The sequence below is a fragment of the Apis florea genome, unplaced genomic scaffold (genome assembly GCF_048593485.1).
Source record: "Apis florea isolate Af1SG1 unplaced genomic scaffold, ASM4859348v1 contig_2293_pilon, whole genome shotgun sequence".
NCBI classification, from domain to species: domain Eukaryota; kingdom Metazoa; phylum Arthropoda; class Insecta; order Hymenoptera; family Apidae; genus Apis; species Apis florea.
This window is the reverse complement of record NW_028256554.1, coordinates 5,256,112-5,279,909: the sequence shown is the minus strand read 5'-3', so window position 1 is coordinate 5,279,909 and position 23,798 is coordinate 5,256,112. Positions and strand designations below refer to the sequence as shown.

The 23,798-nt window shown below is 21.9% G+C and overlaps 2 protein-coding genes across 3 annotated transcripts; one reads left to right on the top strand and one right to left on the bottom strand.

Moving 5' to 3' along the window:
* Positions 1-523: 523 nt before the first annotated feature.
* Lerp (lysosomal enzyme receptor protein) lies at positions 524-23,758 on the bottom strand. 2 transcript variants are annotated; one of them, XM_012487953.3, is made up of 16 exons: positions 23,533-23,758; positions 22,986-23,208; positions 22,746-22,897; positions 22,334-22,599; positions 22,074-22,227; positions 21,847-21,998; positions 21,642-21,754; positions 21,314-21,570; positions 20,978-21,181; positions 20,640-20,783; positions 20,371-20,544; positions 19,979-20,156; positions 19,827-19,897; positions 2,717-2,840; positions 2,288-2,436; positions 524-1,863 (listed from the first exon to the last, which is right to left on the bottom strand). In XM_012487953.3, the coding sequence occupies exons 1-16, from the start codon at positions 23,590-23,592 to the stop codon at positions 1,774-1,776; spliced, it is 2,511 nt and encodes an 836-aa protein (XP_012343407.2). In that variant the 5' UTR covers positions 23,593-23,758; the 3' UTR covers positions 524-1,773. The 2 variants fall into 2 exon arrangements, with proteins under 2 accessions (XP_012343407.2, XP_086760054.1); XM_086903928.1 differs by lacking the exons at positions 524-1,863; positions 2,288-2,436; positions 2,717-2,840 and adding an exon at positions 15,130-15,741.
* Positions 6,169-19,800, top strand: Tl (toll like receptor). The gene is made up of 6 exons (XM_086903919.1): positions 6,169-6,481; positions 13,194-13,424; positions 14,090-15,081; positions 15,525-15,843; positions 16,101-16,694; positions 16,896-19,800. Exons 2-6 carry the CDS (start codon positions 13,224-13,226, stop codon positions 18,009-18,011), a joined length of 3,222 nt encoding a protein of 1,073 aa, XP_086760045.1. The 5' UTR covers positions 6,169-6,481; positions 13,194-13,223; the 3' UTR covers positions 18,012-19,800.
* Positions 23,759-23,798: the final 40 nt, after the last annotated feature.

The window sequence follows — 23,798 nt, the reverse complement described above, 5'->3', positions numbered from 1 at the left end:
TTTCAATATATTATTACGATTTACGGAGTCTAAGGTATGTGTCAAACACGGCAGCACATCTTTGATTTATGCATACATGGATTTTTTGAAATTTAGGTATCAAAGAGAATCGAAGAATAAGCATCGACGTGCATCGAATCAATGCAGCACGATATTTAGAAGCTACAAGGTAAGTTTTCCTAGACAAATTGTTATCTATGCATCATCTGAAAATTACTGTTATTGGGAAAATCACGGACAGAATAATCATCGAGATACCAAAATACCAAGAAGATATCAAGATAAAATATCGTGGATATTATAATATGCTAGTTATCATAATAAATGTGTATATATATATACGTATAAAAAAAAAGAGAAAGGAAGATGTGAAAGAGAATTTTTGAAACGAGTTTCATTAAACCATTTAAATAATTTATTCTTCTTAAATTAAAGAGATAATATAACATAATTTGAAAAATAAAAATTCAATGTTTTAAATAATAATGTCTATTTTATATTAGGGAAAAAGGATTAAAACATATTTTTTTGACACATCATTAATTTGTTTAATATATAGATTAAGTACCCCTCCACAATTATATATTTTTTATAATTATACATCGACATATCCAAACAATGCATAGTTTAAATCAATTTACCAATTAACATATTATCATCATCAACCAATTACATATTTGCTTATTACGTCTAGATCTTCGCAAAAATATATTTATCAAATATTTGTTTGAATGATAAATTACAAAAAAGTATTTATCGATTAATATTATCGATTACAAATATCACATAAATTACACACAATACTGCTTTTAACAAGAAATCTTGCGATATTAGAATTATTTCGATTATTTAAAATTTTATAAGATGTGTATAATATGATATTGGATTACATTAAATATAGTATTCTAAATTCGTCGTTAGGAATTAATTTCTTTGGTCAGTTTTTCCTTGAAATTTCCAGAAATTTTTTTCTTGATAGTTAAACACTTTTAAATAATGATTCGATATTATAAATATACAATTTTCTTTGGTTTTTTAATTTTTTCAACACAAAAATATATTGGAATGTTTTTCGTTACAACAAAATATATTAATTTCACTAGAGAAGTAATCGTCAAAATAAATTTTATATTATATGTAAGTTTCATATTATAATAAGATATAAATAATATTATAGAAAATGATTTTCTATTTGCACAAAAGTTATCGGTAATTAAAACATAGCTATCCTTTAAAATACTGACAAATAAATATGTTCTATGAAATTTTTATCATCAAAAGAAAAAAAAAAATATTAAATTTTCCAAATCATTCAAATTTATAAAAATATTATAATTGTTTTTGAAAACTATTTCGTATTATATAAGAAATAAATTGTTTGTGTTTGTAATAGAGATAAAACATGTATAGAGTTAATTTTTACATAATTAACATAAGCTCTAATTTCTTTCTTTTTTAATATAAAAATCGAAATTATTAACGATAAAATAATGAAATCTTCAAAATCATTATATATTATTTTTAAGAATGTAAAATTATTATAAATAGAAAATAACATAGCCTCATATAATAAAATTGATGCGAAGTTTAATTTTACTTGCATAATCATTAATCACATGAAGCGCAGAACTTATCATTTTTTATTAAAATGATATCTCTATGAATAAAGCAGAAAAATATATTTGCAAAATTTTCAGCGTTTGACAAACAAATAAAAATATTCGTATATTTTGAACTTAGATAAAATAGTATATAAAAGAAAATAACAAATGACTATGCATTCAAAAGATCATCATCGCTATCAGTTTGACACTGCGTGGCATCAACGTCGAGCAGAAGACGAGCTTCTTCCGTGGTATCAACCTAAAATACATAATAAGTATTAATTTTAATTTTATAATTTAATTAAAATTTTTTAACGATAATAATAATTGATAACGTTCGAATAATAATGATTGAGTAGATTTTATAAATAAAAATTATTCTAAATAACATATGAATCTTTTCCAAGCAAGTCTATTCTAATAATGTAATATTTGAATATTTAAGTTATTTAAACAATTTTTCCTTATACAACTATTAATTATGTAAATTAGAGGTGTATCAAACACTTGAATACGTATGACAAATTAGAAAAATTAGAAATATATCAAGGATATAGGCATATAATAAAAATAAATTTCTTACGTGGGAATAAATTATTAAGAAACAATTAAATTTCTGAACAAGATACGGATATCGATCAAACGAAATGGAAAAAAAAATATAATTTCTACATAAAACATACTCTGCAATATTGGACACGACTATTGCCTCTTCTTGAAGAAAATGGATTGATACAAGAGCGCAAACACGCTCTTTTATCTGGATTTCGAAAATAAAATAGTGCTACTATTAAAGCAATAACACTCAACACGATGACTGCCACGATACCAGCTGAAACAGATGAATAATATTTAATATTTTTATTATTATTATTATCATTTACGTCTTAAAATTCGAAGAATGAGTATCAAGCGTTAAAAACAAAGTGTTAGCAAATTTAATTTTATCTATACCCTTTTTTTTAATTTACTTCTTCTACGATTCTGTTATTTTATCAATCTTCTTATATGAATTAATTTTATTAATTCCATTAAATAGAATAGATATATAGAAAGTATCTTTATTAAAAAAGTATCTTATTAAAAAATAATTATTTCTTATTTGTACTCACTATGACTAGGAGAAATGTTTTGAACATCGTATGCATTTGAAGGAATTGTGGGTTGCTGAGAGTTCGATTGGCAGGCACATGTGACATTTGTATGCCATTCGAATTTTGCACTGCATTCTGATTCCTGTATTAAAAAAAAAAAAAAAATCATCATCAATAAAATAAAATATGTATACGTTAAAGGTTTTTATTTCACGTGAATGTAATTTAATTTCTAGCATTAAGATCTAAATTTAAAAATATACAATTTTGCAATAAACAAATAATAATTAATTAATTTTTAATATATAATTTGTAAAGTAGTAGGAAAAGGTATTAGGAACCGTATAATTAAAAATAGTAATATCTCTTCTCTATCCTTATGCAATGTTCTTCTTGTCTGTATGAAATAAAAAATATCAAATACCTTCTTATACATTCTGTTATGCTAATAACAAATCGAAACTTCTAGCATCCAAACGCGAGATGGAACTGATTAAAATTTTTCGATCGTTGTCTATTTATTAACAAAGTTTGTAAGTTTGCAAATTTAAAAAAAGAATGTAAATTATTACGAGTCAAATAATTTAAAATAAGTTTAAGCGAGAATATATAAACAGAAATAATAAAGAAAGGGATTAATTTTTATGTGTTTTTATATGTCACATAAATGTATATTTTATGTACACTTCTGTTTTATCGTGTAAATATCATAATTAAATTTTAAAAGACTAAAATAAATAACAAAAATAATAAAGATAAGTTTGGTTTCTATAAATATAATAGTACAAAAAAATAAACACGTAAAAGATATGCAAAAGAAGACAGATATATTAAAATAAAAATTATTAAAAATTACAATAAATGTATGATTTTTTTTGTCTAACTGAACGTGATTTTACATCCGGATTAGAAAAGATTTATAGATATACAATGGTTTATCCTATACCTAGAGTATATAAAGGGAAATTCCCAAATTTTATTACTGATTAAGTCTCTCCCATAATGAAAGAAGTAATTAAGACGAAATCGCACAATACATACTTTAGAAATTTGAAATATAACAAGAAAATGTATTCGAGAACTTTAAATAAAAGAAACTATTATTATTTAAACCTGTTTTACTAAATGTTGAAATGCAAATGAATAATTACATTTTAAATTAAAATTATTATTAATATTAATTCATTTTTTAAAATTATGAAAAAGATAAATCTCTAAAATAAATTCCATTAGATATTCAAAAAAAATATTAATATTATCTTTCATCTTTACATAAAATATTACAATAGCACAATAAACATGTTAAAAAAATAATATATATAAATTAATAAGAAAAAAAATTATTAATCATCAATAACATATAGTGAAAATGATCAAATTTTTTTTTGTTACTAATAAAGAAAAATTATTCAAATGCCTGCATTTCGAGCCATGTGGTGAGGGTCGACGAAAAGAGCGGAAACGGAAATAGTAATACAGCACCGTAATGCACATCTGCTTACCCTTATGAAATCATCTTAAGATTTTTCAAGGGACATGCTATTCTAAATAGGAAATACTTTTCACAGTGAAGAAAGCTACCGTGAAAAAACTGACTGCTCTCGGAAGTGTATTATTCTAGAACCTAGGCCATGTGGTGACCAGAAATGTCGTGTCACATCTGGATACTTGAACGTTCGTATCTTATACTTTCGAATTTATTGTTAAACCGGAAGAGAAAAGGGTGAAAAACCTTTCCTCAGGTAATCCCGTTTTTATTGTGATTTATCTGAGATTTGATTGACATGTATTATATAATATGTATATATATTTTAATGTTTTATAGGACAAATCTGAATAGAGAAATATTCTTATGATCTTATTATTTATTTTCATAAATAATCTTGCTTTTATTTTTCAAATTTTCTTTTTCTATTTTATTTTAATAATTTTAAATAATAAATTATTTTGTTTCTATAAGTAATTAGGAAATTTCTATAAAATAATATAAACAATTATTATTTTATTCAAAATTGCATTGTAAAATTTTAAATTATAAAAATTATAGTAAATTGAAGATTAATTTGTCGTATTAAACAAAATTCTTTTACTAGATATAATCACCTACACGTGTCAATAAAATGGTCTAATAGAGTTTCGTATTTAACAATAAGAAAGATATCATGCTCTCTTGACTTATTACTATCTTCATCTTTTATAAATCCATCGTGTCATGTCGCTTTAGTGGGTTGTGTGCAAAAAATTATCGAGAAATAAATAGATATATAGTAAGTATCAAATTTTTCAAGAAATTGCGCAGAATTTTAACACATTTTAATGATAATCTTCATAAAATAATAAACATAAAGCAATAATTAAAATATAATTAAATCATTTAATATTTTATGATTTTAACGATAGAGAAAACAATATATACATATACAATAATACAAGAAAACAATATATAAATAATATACGATATTAAACTGCTTCTACAATAATCAAGATTGAAGATTCTTAAGTGTCTTGAAGATTCTTGTAAATATCTTTCTTCGATAAACATTTATGGAATGAAAAATACCAGAAGGAACACGTGTTCAGTAAAGTATCTAAAACCCTTTTGAAGAGAATTAGGCTTCTGGTTTTGATACAGAAGATGCTCTTGCTATAGTGCCTCTTCAGAATCTATTTTATATTTATTTACTAGATCGATGAAACTAGAAACGTAGAGAGTTCAAAAGAATTCTGCAGGAAAATTTTTCAATTGAAATTACACACCTAAAAATATATATTTTAAGATTGAAAAAATGTAAATATTGTGTAAAATAAAATTTCATATTTTAATATCTAAATAAGCATATTTGACGTAACCTTTTGGTAATTCCACATTTTATCAAAATATTATAAATACATTTCGCCAGATTTGACAAATAATGATTATATATTCTTTGAATTAAGAAAAAAATACGTATTTAATTTATGTATTTTCCACTGAATAACAGTACAATAAAAAAGATAATATATGTACACTTTCTTTTCCTGATGAGACATATTATTTATTAAAACACATAAACTAATTGAAATATATAAAATCCTAAATTCCAATAAAAATTAAGAATATTATTTATTTTTCAGAAAATAATTAAATTAGAAATAATTATTCCACTATTTTCGAATTCAATACCGTAAGCGAAAGAGACATTTTTTTATAATCTTAATAACATAGTTTAAAATTGTAAATATTTATAATATATATATATATTTATAACAGTTATTCTTTGTATATAACATGGCATATTAAGTATGAATTATCTTTTATTTCCTTTTCGATAAATTTATGATAATAATTTTCATCAGAATTTTATGTTTTTTGTGAAAATTTCGTAAAAGGACCTTCCCCCACCACGTTTAGCGGTAAACTAGTATTTATCGGACCGTTTACCCTACCACCATCAGTTTTCTCATTGGATCGTGGTCGTGGCAGGTCACGTGGTTTTGTTTCGTCATTCTGTTCAGACTCACGGTAGCATGCAAGCATACAAGGAATCGACAGTTTTTGTTGAACCGTTTCAGTGAACGTTGTATCTATGAATTTTTATCAATTTTGAAATAATTAGAAATTTTTCTTCGCAATTTACAATAATGTTTCGATTACTACAATCGAATCAAACGAAATTTATTATCGAATGATTGTGATTGTGAAATACGCAGTGTGTTCACGTGATTGAATAATTCTGGCAAAAAAAAAAAAAACAAATAGTGACAACGAATGATTGCAACGAATAATCCTTCACATTGAATTTGGTAAAAAAATTTTTTACAACAATAAACCTATAATTTTAAATAATATTGTGTACACGATACTATCGTGTTATCAAAATCGATTTGCATGTATCGATCTGTTGTCAGTGAGCGAATTCATTATGTTCGTTTTAAATACAAATAAAGAATAAAAATAATTATTCCCGTGAAAATATGAATAGAAATATGTGAATAATTACAAATTATTTTTTACTATTTTACTTATATATATATATTAATATATATTTAATATATATTTAATATATATTATATATAAAATTTAATTATAATAAATATAAATTATTCGTTGTTTTTTTGTTACTTTTATGATTATAAAATAATAGAGATATGATATTTAATTATGAATCTATTTTTTTTAATCCATAGCGTGACGCGATTTAGAAGTTTGTTTCCTATGAATGGTTTTCCAGGAAACAGTTAACTTTTGTTTTGTAATAGTATACCTTTTCCTTTTCGTGTCGATTTATCGATGAAAATTCTTAATCTTTCAGAATATTATATATTATCTTTAAGAAAAATAATGATAAATTAAGAAATTATTAGTTTCATTTTTTATCCATATGAAATTTAATTTTTATTAATATACTATGTATAATAAACAAATATATCTATATTTCGTTTTGAAAATTTGATATAATTTTGCTTTATGCTATTGAAAAGTTTTCATTCAAATAATTAAATAACTAAAATTTATGTAATATATATTATTTATATAATGATAATAGTGCACTTTATAATTTATTTTTTAACAATTAGATATAATTTTTTTTTTTACTATTTTTTATTTTAGGAACTATAATTATAATAAAATATATCGATTATAATTTTTTCCATTGAAGAATGATTTTTTACATTGAAGATATAATTACGATTATGATTTATTAACATATGATATAAAACATATATGATGTAACATATGATATAAAATATATTTGTATAAAAATAAATGAATAAATTTGAAATTATTCTAATATACAACACATACATAACTACTGATTCTTATATTGATGTACATTCAAAGTCAATATTCACATTTTTCCTGAAGATATGCAATAGTCAATTTGGGATTTATATTTACCATATTTATTAGAATATTTTTTATTTATTTTTATATACAAATTGGTAAAGAATTTGACTTAAATATGTACTCAAATATGATTGCAATTGATCACTTGTTAAGAAATAGAAATTAAAATATTTCAGAAAAACAAATTTTATAAGAAATGACAAAAATTAAAAAAAAATGAATAAATATATTTAATATCATTTTTAAAATACTATTTCATCATTTAAATATATACATTGAATAAGATTATCATTATCAACAAATTATAAACAAATTATATTCAAAATAAAAATCTTAATTATCATCTGTAAATTGCTGTAATAGCCCTTGTAAATTAATAAATCATCAAACTGAATTAATAAAATATTTTGTTTTGAATTGTACTATTTAAAGAAATTGCGACAATGTTTTATTTCATTTTTTTTTTTTTTTTTTAAATGACTTATACTATTTTGCATTTATGAACTTTAATAAGACAAAAAAAAAGACAAAAAAGATAAGACACATTATCTTAAAAGAAATTAATCTTATTGCATACATTCTCGATACATAAAAACAAAATATAACTGCCATAACAAATTATCATAAATGCCATTAATTTAAATAATTAAGAGTTTTATAATAATTGTAGGAAAATGCATATTAATTTATTTTAATTAAAAAAATAATATTTATATATATTTGAATCACATTTTAATATTTGTTATTATAATGTATTATTTTTATATTTAAAACGATTTAAATTTTGTATTTAAAAATAGAATTTTTTTTATTCATAATTTCAATATTTTTTTTTTATATTCTCTAATTAAGTGTATCCAATGAATATTTAATATTTAACAAATAACAATGAATGATCTTAATTCTTCAAAACAAATATATAATCATTTACATCATATATGATAATATTTTTTCTAACTAAGATATCAAAAGAAATTTAAAAATTACTAGATCAATGGGGCATTATCAGTACTTATATAATAATGAATATTATGTTTAATTAAAATATCTCATCAATAAATATCATTTCTTTTTATAAAACGAATAAATTCAATTTCTAAAATACATATGTAGCATGTTAATATTTTATTTAAAGATTAAAAAATTGATATTCAAATAATCATTCTTTATTCTTTCACGAATAAAATTTTTTTTTCTTTCTTTCGGTATACGATTAAACATGTAAGCGAATTTCAACGAATTTCACATAGTAAGAAATAAAAGAGAATGTAAATTGTCCTTGATATACAGCTAAATCAACATGTGCCTCTACTACCTGTGCATGTCACAAATGTACAATAAGATTGACGATTCGCATCTCTAATAGATTTGTATGATTAGTTTTGATTAGTTCCTTCCTTGAACATTATTACGAAGTTATTAATTCGAAGATCCATGGATTACGACTATAATTCAAAATTAATTGAAAAAAAGAATTTTATTTATCCTTATTAAGTATTTTATTTCTCAAGATTGTTCACAAGTATCTGATTTTTTATGTTTTTAAATAGAAAATATTAAATAAATATTAGAGATAGTTTCTTTACCAAAATTACATTATTATGTCATTATTAAATATAATATTATCAAATATAAAATATAAGTATATTTAATATTAATACTAATATTAATATTAATACTAGTATATTAATACTAAAATATAACTATATTAAAAAAAAAAGAAGAATTAATTTTCTGAAATAATAAAACGACATGGAATTCGTGAGTTAATATCTTCATTATAAGAGATATGAACGAATTCAAACACCGTATAGTTATCCTATTTATAATCTATAATCGCATTATGTAACATATCAATAAATCAAAAATTAGATTTCAAATTTTTTGATGGTCATGGTTATGTAAATATATTTTTTATAGTGCCGCGTCATAACTTGCGTAAAATAACGAAATATTTAATCTGTAGTATCAGATACGTATCAGATATTTTCAAATTTGATACGATTCTTAATAATAAAAACATTCATGAATAGAAATTTTTTCACAGTTTTTCGCAATATTTCTTGCCTATGTTCAAACTTAATGGATATTAAATGTATGTAGAGTTAAGTTTAAAGTAAATATAAAATATTTTATCGATACATAATATTTAAAACTCGGAAAATTATGCTATTAAGAAAATCTAAAAATCACATGTACCGACATTTGAATATTTGAATAGCTATTAATAAATTTTATTTATTGTTTCGAAATGTACTAATCTAGTCTTATGTTTCCAAAAATATCCTAATTATCTATTTTATCTTACTATTTTTCAATAGTAATAATTTTCTAAATAACTCAAGTTTTATTAAAACTAAAAACGATCTATTTATTCATTATCAGAATCTTGTATAAATGTTATATTAATTTCATAAAAAAAAAAAGAGAATAACGTATCATTCATTTCCAAGTATTCTACGTCACTTATTTTGTTGTGGTTCTCTTTTTTTGAACATGATATGCAGTAGCAGAATCGCGCAGATTTTTAGCTCTAAATAAATAAAATGATCAGAGTAATTATTTATCAAATTTTTTAATATTAATAAAATATTATTAACTATATTATACTAATCTACAACATCTAATATTTTTTAAGTAAGGAAAAATTGATAAGGAAAAATCATTATAATTTTTTAATGACTGAAAAGACTTCTTACTTATTTTTCTTAAATATATATATAATATGTATTATATAAACATATAAATTTATCAAAAAATATATAAAAGTCACAAAATTAATACGAATCATCTTTATATCGATCTGTAGTTGTTATTTTTTATCTATAGTTTTATCGAAAGATTCTAAATTAGAATTAGATTTTTTTAAAAGAAATAGATCTATTACATTTATGTAATATAATTTGATTTATTATCACTTACACAATAATATTTTAATTTGATCAAATGGGAGAAATATTCGCAATAAAAAGTATAATATTGATATATTCGAGCAAAATGAATTTCATGAATATGAGAACTCTTATAATATATCAATGAAATAAATGCAGCATGCGATATCATAACAAAAAGAAGAATATAGATAAAATAATAAATAAAAAATCACATTGATTTTAATATGACATAAAATTTTCTAAATTAATTATATATGAAAATTTTGGTTTTCGTTATCAAAATGTTTCTTAATTATTTAAAAAAATAATTATTTTAAAATATTAATATAATTATTGATTTTAAATTTAATTATTATTAGTCAGGAAAGAAAAATCATACATCTGATTTAGATAATATTTTTCAATTATAGAAAGTTTCGAATAAAACTTAAAAAGAGATAGTTTCCATTAAAATTCTCGAGGAAATACAAACGAAACAAATATTTTATTTTGTATAAAAATCAATTATCAAAATCAGTTTTTGATAATTGTCTGGCAATGTCAGACAATTACAGAAAATGATAAAACATTAAATCATTATTCTTTTATCTATTATCAGTAGGAAATAGAAATTTGATATCTAAAGAAATATTGATATACATAATTTTTATACTTTATTACTATTGTCAAATATATCATAAAAATTATTTATCTTTTTCTTCATATAATAGAATGAATTTTTTATAAACTGAATAAATAAAATATTCAAAATAGAAATTAACTAAATAAAATAAAATAATTAAATCTTTCAATTAAAATATTGTAATTAAAATTGAAGATTCTTCGGTAATATACTAGACACAAATTTTCATTTTTTAAACAGGCCTTCGTATACTTTCTGCTTTAATTGCACGTAAATAACTATCTAGTCATCAATTGTTAGTACGTATTTGCAACTATGTAAGTATTGCGTTTTATTATAACAATGTATCGAAAATTCAATAAAAAAAAATAAAACAATAAATATTTATTGTTACAATATCATAAATATATATATATATTTTTTTATTATATATGTTTTTAATTATATAAATATTTCTACAATACAGTTTTGGAGCTATAAATATCGAAACAATTATTCTCGTTTTTCTTATCACGTTCGACCTTGGCCAATGCTCGTTCACATGCATGCTCGTATGCATTACGCATCTTGCAATGACTCGTGAAACGAGGCGTGTCTCGTTTTAAGCAAGTGCACGTATGTAAGTACGTAAGTACTCAGGTCGTTAGCCCGGATACAGTTGCAAAGAATTTGATACGTGATGGGCATAATCTTTCGACCATTCCTTTCACCGAGATCATTGGGTGACAATTCTCAACTTGTCTTTGTTCACTTCGAAATAGTTTAAATAATTCTAAAATTTAATCGATTGTAACAATATGTGTTCATTGAATTCATAGAATTCATTCAATTTTGAATAATTTGATTGAACTGTTGCCTGATTGATCACCGAAGTCTAATCAAGATGATTTATTAGAGCAAGGGACGGAGGCATCGTTAATTGCGAAGACTAATTGAAAATTGGATGAATTATATTAAATATTCGTCATTTATGATATAATACATTAATTAAACTTAATTAAAAAATAAAAGCTAATAAAAAAACTTAAATTTTTTTAGTGCAAACGAATAATATTCGAAATACAAAAACGAATATTTTAAAAAAAAATCGAAACGATATAAATCCAATTATCTGTCATAAATTATCGATGTGAGATAGTAATCATGACATAGAAGATTTCTAAAGGGAATCGTTATAAATATAGTGAAAATAACAAATTTTTTTTATAAACTCGAAAAGATAATTAAGTTATATATAATAAATAAATCATTGGTTTTTATAAAAATTTCGTTATTAGAATGATTCATATAATTGACATAATATAATTACAAAAAAATATTTTAAAAATAGAATATCTTTTCTGAAGTCAAAAAATAAAAATAAATAAAGCATTTCCGTGTAGATTGTTTAACGATTATGATATTTTATTTTTTTCCAAGAATAAGATATGCACTAAAAATAATCTTCCTGATTAAAATAAAAATATATAAAAATAAAATTGAGTTAAATAATAAATTATTAATAAATATTTTGAATTATCTATTTGAGTAATTTTGAAAATACGTATTTTAAATAATGGATAATTTTGTAAAACTTATGAAACTGCATTTTAACGATAAAGAAAACCTAATACAACAATTGTTTGTAGTTGTACAAAAAATGTAATATAAAAATATTCAAATGTATGAGTTCTTTTTTCTTTGTTATAAAAATAAAGATTAAATAATGTATGAAATATTTTTAACCAATTTTACAACATTTATGATATTTTTATCATAATAAATATCAAATGTTTGCTATACTAATATTAATAATCTTTTCCTGTTTGACAAAGATAAAAAGTGTCAATCACACGAAGCATATAAAATCATTTTCTTCATTGAATTATGTTATATAATTCAATATTTTCTTCATTTTTTTTTTAACTAAAATATTATTCATAATGATATTCAAATAGAAATTAATGATTTTAATAAAAGTTTATCTTGATTTTATAATTTGATTTTATTCCACGATACGGACTAACTTTCTTATCATTGCATAAGGAAATAACTGCGTAATCTGATTCGTTGCACCACTATTTCCGATTCGTCCACCACTATTTCTCTTCTATATCCTTCTCGACCAATCTTAACATAACTATGATAAAAATTAAACTTCTTTTTTCACAGCGTACGTTATTCCATATCGAACTTTACAAAATGTTCAACTTTATAAAATCCTCGTTTCGATGTTGGATCATTTTTGGAATTGTTATCGCGACATGTTATGCGGAAATTCGATGTCCAACGGAGCAAAATTGCAACTGTTATCTAAGTCCTGAAGGAGTTTTTGAGATACAATGTCCAACGGATAATTATTCTGCCTTCACTGTGAAAGTCAAATCGCACGAACGTATTGGGGTAAGCATGAATGAGTCATTGATGATTCATTAATGAAAGTCGTGAAGAGATAGAGAGATTTCGATAAAGAGCAAAGATGAAGTATTATAAATTTTGAACAAAAATACACGATTTTCGTAGGTAACGTGTAAAATAAGAAAATCGCTTATTACACTGATATATTTTCTTCTTGTTATTCGTATATGCTAATTATTTTTTTTATAAAATTTTTCTAATATTTTCTAGATAGATTTGTTTGTTTAATTCTTTTTTATTCTTGTCTAATTTTTCAGAATTTTTTTTTTCTTTTTTTTTTTTTCAAATTATTCTATAAAAAATTCTATTCGATGAAAAAATGACTATGGAAAGACAAGCATAAATAGTAGTCATATATAAATCTACATATGTAGATTTTAATATATCTGTTATATATATTTCTGTATATATTTGTAAAATTATCAATATCATAAAAATGTGTTAATCAAAAAAATATATATATAGTCGTTATTTTAAAATTAGAAGAATTTGAATGTTAAATTAGATGAGAATCCTTGTATAATTATATATTTTACTTTTTAATTTTTCTCAACATAAGATTTGAAATTTTTACTTTCTATTAATTTGATAATAATTTACGTGGAATAAATGATCATAACTCATCGAAAAAATAAAATTTATTTTTTCAGATTGAATGTGTAAATTTTCCAAAATGGATTGATTTTCCAACGAATGTGTTACCACCTGAAAATGTAACTCTATTGTACTTCAAGATGTGCGAATTACCAATAAACCAGAGTTTAAGTGAGATCTCGTACAAACTTGGTGCTCAAAATGTAGAAAAGCTGATATTCCATTCATATGGCAAAATTTCTGTTCTGAATAGGAAACATTTACAAGGTTTCCCAAATTTGGAATATCTGAGCTTGACGTGTAACAATTTGACCAATTTTAGCAATGATACTTTCGCCGATGTACCACGACTCAAGAATCTCAATTTACGCCAAAACAATATTTATTCATTATCTGGAATTTTCAATTACATACCCTATTTAGAGATACTTGAACTTGGTGATAACAAACTGAAGGAAATAGATGCGAACACATTCGAACCATTAAAAGCACTGAAAATGTTAAATATGTGGGGGAATAAGTTCACAGAATTCAAATCGAATATATTCGATAAACTTGTGTCATTGAATTCCTTGGATATAAGCAGCAATTATTTAAATATTTTGCCCAATGATATTTTCGCGAAATTGGTAAATTTGGAATTGTTAAATTTGGCTTGGAATAATTTTTCCTCGTTACCAGAAGGTCTATTGCAGCACAATGTTAAATTAAACAAAGTACAATTATATAATAATAGAATAAGCATGGAGACATTACCGAATGGATTGTTTGCGAATTTGAAAAACCTCAAAGAGATAGAGTTAAAAAATAATGGTTTGATAAAATTGCCTGATCTTCTATTTCATGATTCCATATCACTTGAGATCATCGATTTGTCTTCCAATAATCTTGAGTCTCTTCCTGAATATCTTTTTACGAATTTGATCAATTTAACGAAATTAACACTCAATCGCAACAAATTGATATCATTACCAAATAAAATCTTCTCACAATTGAAGAAATTGATTACGTTAGATTTATCTTCGAATAATCTTACTTCGATATCTCGGTAAGTTTAATATTAGTAATAGTAAATAAAGTAATAATGATTTATTGAAAAATATTTTATGTAAGAGAAAAAATAAAAATAACAAAAGCATTAATTATTAAATTGTACTCTTAAGAGATTTATATTACAATTCAGTAATTACAATTTCAATCTATAAAAAATAATACTTTAATGAATTTATTTTTAAACATATTCATTTTGATCTCACTCTTAATAAATTGTTTTTCAAATTATTTTATAATGAATAATTTTTAATTTTTATTTCTTTTTTTAAATCTTTATTTTTTTTTTTAATTTTTATCATAATCAATATAATTTTATAATTAAAACATAATAAAAAAGATAATTTAAAAAATTTTTTTTTATAAAATCATTCTTTAAATTCATAAAAAAAATATTTAAGACTTTAGAATTACAAGTTTTATTTATTTTTTATATTTCAGATCTCTTTTTAATGATTTAATATCACTTCAAAATTTAAATATGGAAAAGAATCAATTAAAGATCATAGAAGAAACAAGTTTTAATTTCTTGACCAAACTACGCATTGCAAAATTTTCTGACAATCAACTTACATTTAATACTTCGATAAATAGTTATATAGATGAATATGGAAGGAGATCACCTTTTCAAAGTTGTTCATCTCTAGAAGAATTGTATCTGGACAAAAATAATATTTCGGACATTTTTGGTGATTGGCTCGTAACTCATGTAAAGCTGAAGAAATTAAATCTTCAGTTTAATCAGATATCAGAAATATCAGTAAGATAATAAAAATATTATTTTTTATATATTATTATATTATATATTTATATTATTTACAAAATTATTTTTCTTCTTTATTAAAGAAATAAAATTGCATACAACTATATATATATATATATATATATATATAATAACTTAATAATTTTAATTATGTTTTTTAAACTTTTATTTTCAAAATTTAACTAAAATTAATACGTAATGTCTAACAAAGTTATTTTATTAATTAATGCTTTATATACAAATATTCGTTTCAGATCCGAGATTTACAATTTGTATCAAATTCAATTGAAGTGAATCTCACAAATAATAAAATAAAACATATAAATTTAAGTGAAGCTAAGGAAATTGCAGGATTCCAACAAGATTCTCGGGATGTAATGATATATATTGAAAATAATCCAATCGAATGTGACTGTGATATATTTGATTTTCTTCTTTATTTGGAAGGAAAATTAGGTCCTAACGTTTATAAATATTTTCACATCATGCCGGGATGCTTGACATGCCAAAGTCCACAAACATTTAAAGGCAAAGAAATAATAAAATTAGAATCAAAGAAATTTATCTGTCAAATATCTGATCCTTGTCCTAATGAATGTACATGTTATTCACAACAAAGTAATAAAGAATTCACGCTAAATTGTTCGCAAAGAAATTTGACAAGCGTGCCACGAAATATCGAAACATTACTAAATTATAAACTTGTCATAAATCTCACGGATAATAAATTAAGCGAAATGCCATCTTTGACAGAAATCGGTTTAGATAACATACAGATATCCAAATTGCTATTATCAAACAATGATATTCATGAGATATCTGTAGATGGGTTACAATCGAACATAGAGGTAAAATTAAAATAATATAATAAAAATTAATATAATATAATTCTTTATCTTTAGGAACTTTTTTCTTTCATAGTTTTTTATCATAGCTTTTGTTTTTAACATATTCTATTTATTATTTATATGATTAAGATTACTTTATATAATGAAAATTGAACATGTTCTAAACAAAATTTAAATATCAATTAATTTTATATTTTTCAGTTGGAATTACACAACAATAATATCAGTAAATTAGAGCCAAATGTTTTACAATTTCTAAACAATAGTCCGTCGTTAACATTGCATGGAAATCCATGGATATGCGATTGTGATACGAAAGATTTACTTAGCTTTATACAAACGAAGATTTCAGACATTCGTAATTCTTCCCTAATTACTTGCAAAGATATGAATATTTCGATGATAAAAATGACAGCAGCAGATTTCTGTCCCACTTACACTACGTTAATCGTATCATTAAGTTTTTCTTTAGCTGTCTCAGGTATGATAATTGGTCTGCTAGCAGCAATTTATTATAGATATCAACGAGAAATTAAAGTTTGGCTGTATGCACATCAATTTTGCTTATGGTTAATAACAGAAGACGAATTAGACAAAGATAAATTGTATGATGCATTTATAAGTTATTCACATAAAGATGAAGATTTTGTTGTGAATGAATTAGTTTCAAAATTAGAAAATGGACCTAAACCATTTAAATTGTGTCTGCATTTTCGTGATTGGCTAGCTGGAGAATGGATACCAACACAAATTGCGCGTTCTGTTGAAGAATCTAGGCGAACGATAGTAGTTCTATCACCTAATTTTTTGGAAAGTGTTTGGGGACGAATGGAATTTAGAGTGGCGCATTGTCAAGCACTTAGCGAACGTAGATCAAAAGTTATTTTAATTTTATATGATGAAATTGGTCCCATTAATAATTTAGATCCAGAACTCAAGGCATATATGAGCATGAATACATATGTAAAATGGGGTGATCCTTGGTTTTGGGACAAATTGCGATATGCGTTACCACATACTGAATTTACAAAGAGTGTTATAAGAAAAAAAATTTTTCAAAAGCACCAACCATGTATACAAATTAAAGGCGAGAAGAAAGAGCTAATTTATCCAATTGATACTCTTGAAACACTTCCTGCAACAAACACTCCACCAGCAGATACTCTTAAAACATTTATATGTGATAAGAAGGACAGTGATAATAAAGAGAATTCTCAAAATCTTTCTTCATCAGATTGCAACACCAAACTTATTCTTTCAACAGAAGAATTAGTAAAACATAATTTGGTTAATAAAGTACAATGTACCACCGTATGACAAGATTATCATATATATATATATATGTATATATATATATATAACACACACACAAAACATTTGAAGAATGTTTTGTTTAAATAAGTTTTGAAGTACTCATTTTACATTAAAAAATGAATTTATTTATAATTTTATTAAAATCATTCGAAATTAACACATTCATTATCACAGCATAAAAACCAATTATTACAATTCGTTCACTCTGGAACTTATATAGTAAAAAAAAATAGACAAACTAAATATTATATATGCATTTATGATTAAGATATTCAAAGTAAATTATTTCTATTTATATGATCAAAGAATGAAAAACTGTAATTTTTACACAGAGTCTCATAGCGAATATTTATTATATGTATTTAATGGTGATAATGAATTTATTAATAATTTTTTTAAGTAAAAATTCATGCTAAGTAATATAATAGCATGCATAAACATATTTATAAGTCATTTTAGATATATTAAAATTATAAAAAATATTTTAGTTGATTAAATTGTAAGTCAATTAATTTGTTTAAATAACTTCAATTTCGAAATTTTCATCATTCAATTTTCTAATCTAAACGTCTGATTGAATATCAATAATAATTCAAAATTCTGTATCATTTAATTATTTTATTTATAGACTTATAAATTTGTTTCATGAATTTCTAAATATCAATATAAGTAGATTAAAGACAAATTACATTTACTGACTGAACAAACTTAATGTTAATTTTAAAAAATAGAGATTATTGTGAATAAGTGTTTTTATAAGAATTTTAACATTTTGAATAGATTTCGCTTCTAATATGTTCTCATTATTGAATTATTACTGAAGTAGATAATTATCATATAAACAGAAAATTAATATTCATTTTAAAATTATATTTAGAAGATATTTTTAAAATTATTTTTAAGATAAAATTTTTTTTATGTATATCATAAATACAATTTGTATTTTATATATACATATTCATTATTTATGCATGAAAATTATAATTAACTTTCATTTAATATTTGTAAATAATCAGTGTATTTAGTATTTATAAGATCCAAAATAATGCATAGTATAGGAAATTTAATTTATATATACATAAAATCAAACTTGATAGGAACATAAATCAATTTTTGTTATCATTTATATTAATTTTCTATGGAAACTTAGAATGACATATGAATATATATATATTATATTTTCATTATTATTTTGTTTGCTCAATTTTATGAGCACAATAATTTTTTATTAAAAAATCATAAATAAATTGTTCATATTTCAATAAAGAACCATAATACTAATTGATACTAATTTAAATTTTTGATTACAAAAATAAATAATGAATCTCATTACAAATTGTTAATTTAATAATGACTTTTAATGAATTTTTACTATATAATATTAATATAATTATTACTAAATGAGTACCTGAAATATTAATATAATCTTTTACAAATATATTTAAAAGTGGCATAATTGTATACTATTTTTAATTATTAATTATATTATATTTTTAGTTTTATATAAAAAATTATTTAAATATAACTACATATATAATTAAAATTACCTTTTTCTTTTCATATACTTAATCTTTTCTTTTTTTTTTCAAGCAAAATTAAAAAAATTTAAGAATATAAAGAAAATTTATATAGATAGATTTAAGATAGATTTAATATATTTTAATTATACAAATATTAGATTATTTTTTTTTACTCATTATATAAGATTAATAACATTTATAATGTAATACTTTTATAATGTAATATATTCAAGCAGGAATGATAAATAATAATAAATAGATGAAATTATTAATTATTGAAATAAAAATTATTACTTACCCACAATAATTTTGGTGTGCCAATTCCTATATATTTGTTACATATAAACCATATTTCAGATGTATAAAAACCTGATTAAAAAAAAATGAAGATAATATAATAACATGAATCTAATTCATAATTTATTGAATAAATATATATTGTATACTTACCATTTACACATTTACTACCATTAGAGTATTGAAGTTTTATAACATTTCTGCCATAATCAAAAATTACATTTGCTAATGATCCATATTCATTATTTCCTTGACATACAGCAGAACTATCACAGACTTTTTCTCCGCCACATATATTTATACTATATTCTTTTCCTTGTTTATTCTTTACCTATAAATTTATAATACAATTTTAAAAAATTAGCACATATATTACATTATTTCATATTGATATTATATTATTATTTAAATTATAATTTAATTTATAATATTAATGATTATTTACAATGTAAATGATTTATTCATTATTATAGTTTCATTTTTAAAATAAAAAATGTTTAAATTAATTTATGAAAAAATTATTAGAAATTTTTTAATAAACTTACATAATATACTTTTTCATTTTTATGTAATAAAGATAAGTTGTATTCGTGTGAAAATAATTGATCTTTTACAGTGCAAGGAGAGATCCAATTTCCCATTGCAGCTCCACATGTTATACTTGTTTTCCATTCAAAAATATAAGTGCAATCTTCATATTTCTTAAATTCTGGAAGTCCCTAAAAAATCAGTTTCAAAATAATTACACAATTATAATATTCTTCTTTAAAATCATCAGTATTTTTCTATAATCTAATAAATATTGATTGATTACCTTATCATTATTATAACATGGAAACGTAAAATTTGAAGAAATTAATTTTTTTGAATTTTCAGGACATACTGAACCATCGACATAATGTAATACAGTTTCATGATTTTTATTTAACATAGGGCTTTCTTTTGACAATCCTAAACTCTACCAACAAATACAAATTATTTTATTTCATCAAAAACAAATTAATTTAAATAAATGTTGTATATATTATCTTTCATTGCAAAATATTATATATATATATATATATATATTCAGAAAAATTTAAATATTAATAATAATTTTGTTAAATTAAAAAAAAAATTAATTTAAATATATGTACAATAATATTTACTTACAGTTTCATTTATATATTCATTATTCGAATTTAATGAAGTTTTGCAAATTGCACTGCCATGTGTACATGTTAAACCAGACATAGGAACTAGTGGTCTACATATATTTATATGAAATTCAGTTTTATTTACTTTTATAATATAATTATCAGTAGACTTTATCAATGAACTTAAATTTATTTCATTATCATCTGTAGCACATTTTATCTAAACAATTAAATTATATATATAATATATATAACAGTAACAAATATAATAAATAAATTAATAATATTCAAAATAGTAATAAACTATAACTATAAAAAAATATATATAAAAATATAAAAATAATATTCTAACCCTTTGCTCACAAACTAAATTAGTGTTCCAATGTATAATTAATTGGCAAGTATTTTGTTCCATAATAAGTGGTTTATCTGGAGATCCTTCTGGTCCACAAAAAAATGCAATAATTGTATAATGTCGTCGTCCATTTTCACATAAATCTCCATCTGTGTAATTTAAATATGGTCCACCTTCTTCCCATATTAAATTTGTATTAGCTTTTCCCATTGATATAGCTTTTTCCATATTAGATGTATTAAAAAGACAAATTCCTAAATGTAAAAATAAAAAATACATTTATAGAAATTAATTAAATTAATTAAATATAAAGTAATTAAATAACCTGCTCCTGTTACACATGAATTATCTACAAGTGATTCACATACTCTAAAATTATATTGTATGTCATTCTTTGTTATTGTAAAATTTTTATTCATTAAAGATCGCAAATCGTATCTGAAATAAAATATTTATTATAATTAATAAAACTTTATTCTCAGAATATTATCTTTAATCATACATAATTAAAAAATTTTCTCAAATCATACGTAAAATTTGTAAGAGGATTATTCACTGTACATTTCCCAGTACTAGCTATACTATGATTACGTAGAAATTCTATACTGCAAGCTGCTCTAGTTCTCCATATTATTTGATAATGACATTCTTCACTGCCTCCAATATATTCTGGAAATGTATCCTAATCGACATCAAATAACAATTTATAAAAAATATTAAATATTAAATAAGAATAAATAATATGCATAATAATTACCATAGCTTCAAAATCACATATAAAAGAAATAGTAGTTTTAATATGTGGTACTGTAATATTTTTTACTTTACACAAATCTCCATCTTGATATTCAAGTATAAGTTTTCCATCTCTTATAATTGGAGACTTTTGAACATCACCTAAATTCACATATCTATAATAAAATGTTATTAATAATATCTATATGTTTATTAATTTTCTATTTTAATCATGCTAATTATTATAAATATAGTTTTTATTTAAAATAAAATAATTTATACCCATTTTGTGACAAATTTTGTAAACAGGCTCCTGAAGTCAATTGACATAGAGCATTATGTTCAAATATTACAGTATGACAAACATTTAATATAATCTTTGAAGATGTTTTATTATCCATTAAAATAATATAATTTTGTGAATAAGTTGTTAAAGGTGATAGATCATAATGCAAACCATTATTTGTTACTGTACAATTTGTTTTATTTCGAGGTCCACAAGCAAGATGAGTTTTCCATATCATGAATATATTACATGTTTTTAATGTCTAAAATATTGATAATAAAATAAAATTAAAAATTCATTTTATTTTAAAAAATATATTTTACTATATTTTATAATATATTAATAAATAATAAAATAAAAATATTATCATTAAAAGTTAAACAAAAATCTTAATACATATATACATACATCAGGAAATATCTCAGGATAAGAATTTTCAGCTTTATAATCACATTTCATAATAATATTTACAATATATTTTGAGTTAGATGTACAATCATCACCTGTGAATATAAATGATATTCTTCCCTGAGTTATATTTACTCTTGGAGGCATTTTTCCTAAAGTAATAAAACAAAATTATTTTTTAAAGAAAAAATTAATATAATTTTAATATATTAGACATATATATATATATAAAATTAGAACCTATTCCTTTTTCTTCTTTGTTTTTTAATAAACAAATTCCATATCCATCTTTTCCATTGCATTTTTCTCTTAATGGAGAACATAGTTGTAATCGTATAGTTATATTGAAGAAATTTAAAATAACATCTTTTGTAGAACTTATAAGATTTGTAAAGTTATAAGAAAAAAAATTCAAAACAGGTTCACGAATTATGCAAAAATTATCATTTACTGCTGATGTATTCTATATAAAACATATATATATATTAATTTAAATACATAAATGATTAACATAATAAAGAAATTAAAATTTCTATATTTAATTTTTATATTTAAATTTATTGATTTTTTAATGAAATATGTAATTACAAGAAATTTTAAGAAAATTTATAATTTTATATATATAGAGATAAATGATATATATTATATTATAAGAATTATTTAATTATATTATAATAATTACAAATAAATATATAATTCATTAGATTTAAAATATTTTTTACATTATAAAAATATAAAAAATAATGGAAAAATAGATTAAAATAAAAATAAATTTAATAATACTTACAGCAAAAACAGTAACAATTGCAAAATAGTAAAAAGACAATAAAATATTTAACTTATACATTTCTTTTCTTTATTTAACTGTGGATTAATTACATTGTAAATATTTAGCGTATTAACATACATAACAATTTTTTCACTATTAAACTTTTCTTGAAAATTAAATGATTATTATTCAAAGATAAATACAAACGATGTATCCAACTGCTTTATCTGAATAAAGCAGATATAGATCCACGGTTACCACGAAAATTACTATACAGTAATATC

Excerpts from the sequence above, each read along its gene's own strand:
- Tl (XM_086903919.1), top strand. The coding sequence starts at position 13,224 with ATGTTCAACTTTATAAAATCCTCGTTTCGATGTTGGATCATTTTTGGA. Across the intron at positions 13,425-14,089 it reads AATCGCACGAACGTATTGGG|ATTGAATGTGTAAATTTTCC; the intron begins GTAAGCATGAAT and ends TTATTTTTTCAG. Across the intron at positions 15,844-16,100 it reads ATCAGATATCAGAAATATCA|ATCCGAGATTTACAATTTGT; the intron begins GTAAGATAATAA and ends TATTCGTTTCAG.
- Lerp (XM_012487953.3), bottom strand. The coding sequence starts at position 23,592 with ATGTATAAGTTAAATATTTTATTGTCTTTTTACTATTTTGCAATTGTT. Across the intron at positions 20,784-20,977 it reads ATGAATATATAAATGAAACT|AGTTTAGGATTGTCAAAAGA; the intron begins GTAAGTAAATAT and ends ATTTGTTGGTAG. Across the intron at positions 2,437-2,716 it reads AAACATTTCTCCTAGTCATA|CTGGTATCGTGGCAGTCATC; the intron begins GTGAGTACAAAT and ends CATCTGTTTCAG.